Source organism: Lepidochelys kempii, chromosome 8 (genome assembly GCF_965140265.1).
Source record: "Lepidochelys kempii isolate rLepKem1 chromosome 8, rLepKem1.hap2, whole genome shotgun sequence".
Classification (NCBI taxonomy): domain Eukaryota; kingdom Metazoa; phylum Chordata; order Testudines; family Cheloniidae; genus Lepidochelys; species Lepidochelys kempii.
Genome location: NC_133263.1, coordinates 38,517,929 through 38,525,374, shown reverse-complemented (window position 1 = coordinate 38,525,374; position 7,446 = coordinate 38,517,929). Strand labels below are relative to the sequence as shown.

At 41.0% G+C, this 7,446-nt stretch overlaps 1 protein-coding gene across 1 annotated transcript in view; it reads right to left on the bottom strand.

Moving 5' to 3' along the window:
• Window positions 1-2,029: 2,029 nt before the first annotated feature.
• Window positions 2,030-7,446, bottom strand: part of LOC140916446 (uncharacterized) — a 26,205-nt gene continuing 20,788 nt past the window's right edge. Inside the window, exon 4 of the mRNA XM_073358093.1 lies at window positions 2,030-3,039. Coding sequence (XP_073214194.1) covers window positions 2,920-3,039 — 120 coding nt within the window. The 3' untranslated portion in view covers window positions 2,030-2,919. The remainder of the gene's footprint in view (window positions 3,040-7,446) is intronic.

Genomic DNA, 7,446 nt, shown 5'->3' with positions numbered 1-7,446 from the left:
TAAGATACAGTGCTCCTATCTGCCAAAAAACTGGAGTTTTCAGGTGCCTAAGTAGCCCCTGGAATCACTGTTAAAATCCCCTCCCCCCCAACCAAAATCTGAAATGGCGCCCCTGAGTTTGGAGCTTCCATTACCTTTAGGAAAATTAACAGAATTTAGAAATATGTTGGCAACTTAATAGTTTGATAGTTTTTTCTGTTCCATCAGATGTCAATCATTTAACAACTGTCTTAAAAGGAAAGTGCTAATGAATGGAGAAAATTCTCTCTCCCGTCTTCCAATACGTGGTGTCTGATGGTGGGACAAAGCAGCCATGAGCTCAGGCAGAGAACGATTCAATACTGGGATAGTCACAATTGCAGTTGCTCAGCTTTTCAGACTATTTCTGCCATGACAGAGTCTAACAATGACTTCACCGTCTTCGGATGAATCATGTCCCGTGTTTCTAGGCTCTATTTAATCGGTGATAGCATGTTGAAAATACACGGTTCCTTACATGTGTGTATCTCATGTTAAACCCTAACCTGATCGCATTTTCCAGCGTTCTGAGTAAATACATTCCTGCTCCCACTGAAGTCAGTGGAGAAATCCCTTTCACTTCGATGGAGGGCCATCGGACCCTAATTCCGTAGTCATAGCAGGAAGTATGGGGAAATTGCTATGACTATTTCCCAAAGACTGAACGTTCCTGAATAAAGGACAGTAACGTATAATAAGAATCCAGAAAATATGGAAGAACGTCAGCTAGAAGTGGGATCCCCGAATGAGGCAGCTAGAACCTATGCTCTGCGAAGATACAAGGTTGGGAAATTTACTACTAGGAGTACCAGGAATCTAAAACCAGCTGAGCAGCATAGGTTCCAAGAAAGAAATGGGAAAGCAGAAAGAGCGCAAACACCGTAGATGACGTCAAGGGTGACAATTACATCTAGGTTTGAATGGAGGCGCACAATAAGGAAGGAATCCTATGTCTAGATCTTTGGTACGTTATTGGGAGAAGTTGCTGACTGCTCTACCAGTTAGAAGTGGTTGTTATAATAATTAATAATTTTAAGACGACAAACTTCTGCTATATGCCCAAAAAGGAACTCTGCACTAAAACACTGCCAGAGGCCACCCACAATAGTAGAAATAGTGCCACATAGGTTAAATGTCCTTGGGCCCTGGGAATACCCAGCTAATAGTTTATAGGTACTGGATTCTCCCTAAAATATGACAGATCTATTGAGTGCAGACGCAAACAAGTAAATAAATAAATAAATTCTCCTCCCCTCATATTTGAAGTTCGGCACTGGAAAAGTGGAGGGGCTCTTGCAGTCCAGTTTTGTAAAGGGGTTCAAGATTTTCAGAAGTGATGGTTCTTGAACCATATTTAGGCACCTACAAAAGACTGGTCTAGTGTTTCAAAGTGCTGAACAGGCTCAATGACACTGATTTCGATGGAAGGTGCTGGACGCTCAGCACTTTGGAAAATTAGGTCGTTATTTAGGTGTCAGTATGGGGATTTAAGAACCCACCTTTTAACTCCAGTTTTTAAAAACATTGGCCCAGGTATTCATTTGTCTGATATATTTTTCACTCCTTTTATGTTTTAGTTAAATGTTAGAAGAAATTTCCCCGACTTCTCCCACCTAATAAAGATTTGTAGACGGAACCAACTTCAATGCCTGACTTCAATGGGAGCTGCATTTCCTCTGCTGCCTGGGAGCGACTCATTCATGTAAAAGAGGGCATGTTTAAACAGGTCTGTACTTTCCCACACTCTCTTCCTGCCAGCAATGGGATCAGATTTCATAGCCATCCTTCCTGCATACACGGTGCACAAGCCCTCACGTTCTGGAGGGACAGTCCATCCACCAAACCCCAGAACATGTCATTAGAAATCGGTGCTTTAAGAACATGTCCCCTGATGACTTTGCTTCACAGAATCTGATCTCGCAGCACAGCTACCAATCGTTAGAATCAACGGATAAAAAAGTCAATCTAAATCCATTTTAACAATTGTTTTTATTAGTGTTATGGTCACCAGAAACTCGATTTTTAAAATCTTGTAAACAACGTGGAAAATTACACCATGTTCCCTTTATCTGAAATATTATATTCGGTAATGAAATTAAATGAAGACAGAAGGAAAGAGATTTATCTTAACTCATTACACACTACAAAATGTTTAAAGTTTACTGTATCACTTTTAACCTATTTTACTAACGTTCGACTAATGCAATATTACTCGTCACTTCTACAGTATCTTTTAACCAAGGATCTCAAAATGAGTTATAACTATTAGTTTCAGTTTCATATGGTTAGAAAAAAAGACTACAATTTTGAAAATACACATTTTACAATATACACAAAGCTCAACCTCCCGACTAAATATGCAATGTACATTGCGGCGAAGCAGCTTTAATTTAACCAGCTTCTATTTGTTAATACATAATTACTTTGTAAGTGAAATTTATTCTTAATTTTCATTGAACATTAAACTTGTACACTGAAAAGAGGTTTCGGAAAATCAACACACTATTACATAATCATCTCCATAAGGGAGAATCATGGGGAAGGTGGTTTATGATAAATTACTGTTAAAGCTTAGGTTTGACTTATTATGTTTCCTTTATATCTAGATAAAGTAGACGTTGTCAAACTCTAAAAATAATACACTAAGGGCTAGGTGGAATCTGCAAAGCAAGCATGCTATAGGAGCTCCTTCTCTTCTTCAATAGTCATACCATAAACGCAAAGGTCTACGTGAAAAACCAGGAATAAAGAATTACATAATATAGAAATACATATCCTTGCTCTCTTACAGAAAGGGCCTGTACCTTCTTGAAAGTTTCTTGGAGGGCGATAAGCCTCTTGATTCTCATTGCTCCTTTATGATGTCTGATAGTTGAACAAAGCAGAGCTGGTTTTTCTCATCTATTGGTAGGAAAGCCAACCGTTTTGACTACTGTTCCCATTTATCCCTGTCACCTTGTTAACAATACAGCCTGCGCCTGAAGATCTGGATATGGAGTCTTCAGAGACAGAAGCTCTGCCCTGCAAACAATATAGAATGATGTGGCGTCATTATCGGCTGTTACGAAGAACGCAGGCATTCGTGTGCACAGAGGGACATGCAATCAGGGCTTCATCTTACAGATCTGTGGCTGGGATATCGTTCTATTTGAAGTCAGCGGAAGTTTTGCCATTGATTTCAATGGGAGCAGGATCTGGCCTGTACCTACATCCTATAATTTAAATGCTCATGTTTAATGAAACCCTAAAATAGGGCACTGTGTATCTATACAACTCGGAGGGAAGTTTTACAGTGTGAAAATTCAGAAGTAAATGTAATTTGATTAGCCAAATACAGCGATATCCACTTCGTTGTATTTCTATTTGTATTTCTGTCTTTCAAAAACTGTCCGGAACATCTTACACCCCTGTGAGGTGTTTACACTTACAAATCTGGAAAAGCTTTATGGTAATTTAGGTGGCTGATTCAAAAAGATCATTAGCTTGCTGTTTGTTTAAGCCAAAATGTTCAAATGTGGTCATTGGTTGTATGTGCCCAATTCCAGACATCTTGGGCCTAGTTTTCAGAACTGTTTAGTACCCAGAACTCCCACAGAACTCAATGGGAGTGATGGGTACTCCATGACTCTGAAAAATAAGGGCTTGAGTGTCTAATGCTGGGCATCAAAAAGGTAGGCTTAAAAAATTATGAGTCAATTAAAAAATGTGAGGCCAGGATCATTAGGAGTAATAATAACCAACTAGATCGTCTTAATTTTTTAAAATAGATTTGTAAGAGTTAGGAATAACTTATTTTGATAGGAACTAATTAACTGTTGGTTAATACTTTCTGTAGGAACGCTGCATAACCCCGACAAAGTGCCAGCATAAACGCTGATTTTTTCCATGATCAGGGCTGTCCAAGTGCCAGATGCTCAGATGCTGTCAATTGCCCCTCCTCCACCACCATTTACTTCCGCGGCGCTATGTCGATTTACACCAGCTGGCATACTGATGTCTTTAATATCAGTTTTGTATTTGCTGTTTACATCTCCTAAAGGGGAAGTGCGGGTTTTCTTTTGGAGCACTTTGCCATTCTATCTTAGGTATCCAAATCCAGACTGTTCTCCCAAAAGAAATTACTATAATCAAAGAATTCATTAATTATGTTGAACTCCAGGTTATCTTTAGATAATAATTAGAAATGATCATTTATACTAAAATGTCTTGGGGAGTACATTTTACTTTCACAGATCTCTGTTTTAATTAATTCAGGATTCTTGGCAGTAGATTTAAGATATCTAAAACCTCAATGTCATTTTTACAGAGAAAAAAGACTGTTTATAGGTTTTTAAAAAAATCTATACACATATTCATGTATAGTAATAATAATTCACCAATTAGCCATTACTAATAGTCACAACAACCGCAAGTTCCTAGGTTCAAGATATTTGTTAGGACCGGTGTAACAAAATTATTCTTGAATGACAAACTCTATCTGAAACACTGCTTGATTATTGTAATTCTCTCTCTCCCCCTCCCCTCTCTCTCTCTCTCTTTTTGGTGGGGGAAAAAAGTCTGTAAACCCTTTGCAAACACCGGGCCCATAAAACCTCATTTTAGTTGTATCCATTATCTGGAAAATGAAGAGCCAGAATTAAGGCAACACTTATTCTTGACCTTCGTTCTTTGTACTTACTAAAGGCTAGATGCTCTTTCATCTTTGTTCTGGTGGAAGAGAGCAGAAATTGATGGAATTTGGCCACTGTGCTAGAATAATGGGTATTAAGTTTCGCCTCACGTTCCCCCATTTTTACAGCTAATTCTAATGCCTGCTCCCCTCCCAAACCAGCAGAAATACTTCAAGCAAGACCAGCGGGAGGTGACGATTCCATCAGATTCGGCTTCTGGGTTTCCTCTGTCCATGGAGAAAGCAGAGAAAGGGGAGGAGGGGGCTGCTACAGAGTGTGGAGAGCCAGAGAAGAACATGGGGAACATCCCCTCTGAGAAGTCAGATTTATTTCCCCTATCGATCCACACTCCTTGTATTCTTTGTATACCTTCCTTTTCTCCCTTAATACATCCCTCCACCTGAGGGTAAGATCGGTAGCAAACTCCAGAAAGTGGAATCTCTCGGGACCTCTCTTCCTGTGGGTTTTGCCTCAGGGACAGTACAATATGAGTCAATGCCACAGTTCACCCCAGAGAGGACATAAATATTATCCACCAACAAATGTAACGTCAGGAGAATGCGTTTGGACACGGCCTCCTACAATCATTAAACACATTCAATCTCATAACGCAAAACAGTTATACTATTATTACTTCCCACGGGCTATGCACTTCCGTCCATTCGACACAAAAACAGAGAGCTAAGTGGTACCAAGCCCGGCTGCTTTATATTGAATTATGCCTCCCCCCATCCTCAGTTGCGCTTGTCGGAGATTTCCTCAGCAGAGGACCGGACCCTGTATTTTCAGCATTGTTAGACAAGGTACTAGCCAGCGGTGTTTCTACACATCCACATCCATCGGACATTACTTGTACACAGTGAATTTCCTTAGTTACTCTAGATAATTGCTTCTCCTGGGACTCTGGACTCTGTTCCGTTCTTCACCCATTTCCCGAACACTTGCTGCCTATAAAAATCCTGCTAATACCACTAACTGCAGCTACATCAGCAGTGTGCATATAATACTGGCTTATAACATCTACGTTGATTGTCATGGGTACAAAAGCTCATGAAGCTCGAACTGGTGATGATGTTACAGGATTTAAGCCATCATTGCCCATTCCTTCAATACATATCCCCCTCATTGAAACCTCTGCCACTGCTTGCTGCTCACATAGCAAAGGGTTTGATGGAAAACAAAGGTGTAGTTTACATATTGTGGGAGAATACATTTTCCTTAGATACTTCTATTTTACTTTGTTTCCCCGATCTCCTTCACTACATATTGAGCCATTAGTCCTAAAATCCACACCTCAGCAAAAACACTGCTAAAAAAAAACACCGCCTCAATTTCCTTGTAAAATTTTAGACTTCAGGGCGTCCCCTTAGGAATATTGTACAAGGATCAGATAATTCTGATGTTAATGAGCCCTTGATAATTAACATCCAAATAATTCTTTTGACAAGTTTAAATCTTTCTTGGTAGAGAACACACAGAACGCAAGAAGATCAGAACCAGTCTGGCAAACTCATTTAGAGCGTTACTGTGCAATTATATTAGCCCGCACATACTAACATTTCAAAAATACGTTGGACAATAAACAGAAAAGCTCCCTAGAAAATGAAATATTTCTCAATATTTCTAAAATGTTCCAGTCAACTAATTTTCATAGCAGCAGAAACAAACATATTCAAGCAAGGTATTGATGCAAATGCAGTGAAATAGGCACTCACCTCTCTCAGAGATTCTTTCTTCTCCTTAAGCTGAGAGTTAATCTGAGAGTCAAGAACGGACCCTTCTGAAACGCTAGGGTCAGCGGGTAGAGACGGTGCCAGTGGCCTCAGAAATTTAAATTCGCTTGTGCCAGACCCAGTTGTCAAGCAAACCTCGTAACAATAAGATTGAGGCAGAGTCCCAGTGACGCTTGTGTCCGCAGGATTTGTGGGGAAGTTGGGCTCAAAATAAAAGTTCCTGGACGATGGAACATACCGCTCTCGGCACTGCCTTGTCTTGTATAGCCGGATGGCGATAATTGTTACCACACAAACCAGAAAAAGGAATGAAACGAAAGACAAAGAAATGACTAAATACAGGGTTAATGTGTCCTGCTGCTCCTCTTCTTGTGGTACATCCAGTAACTGCATGTAGGCGTCTGAAAACCCATCCACCAGAAGCACATTAAGGGTCGAGGTGGTGGATCTGGGCGGCTCTCCGTTGTCTCTAACCAGGACGATAAGTTTCTGTTTAACAGAGTCTGGGCTCGTTATAGGCCTGCTGGTTTTTACTTCCCCGGTTTGGAGACCCACAGCGAAGAGACCTGGGTCTGTAGCCTTGAGCAGCTGGTAGGAAAGCCAAGAATTCTGACCGGAATCTCCATCCACAGCTACCACCTTCGTCACCAGGTAACCCGCCTCCGCCGATCTGGGAACCAGGTCATTAGCGGGGGAGCTGCTGTTCTGTAGAGGGTATAAAATGAAGGGGGCGTTGTCATTTTCATCAATTATCACAACTCGGACAATGACTTCAGAGCTCAGTGGAGGGGACCCGCCATCTGCAGCTCTCACTGTAACCTGGAAATCCCTCGTTTGCTCATAATCCAGAGACTGCAGAGCGTACACATTCCCGTTTTCGGAGTTTATGGAGATGGAGGAGGAGAAGGGGAGGTCACCGATGTTGCCAGGCAACGCCGAATATGTCACTTTGGCATTCTGCTTTGTGTCCAGGTCAGCAGCATGGACAGTTCCAATCAACAGGCCCGGGTGGTTGTTCTCCTTCA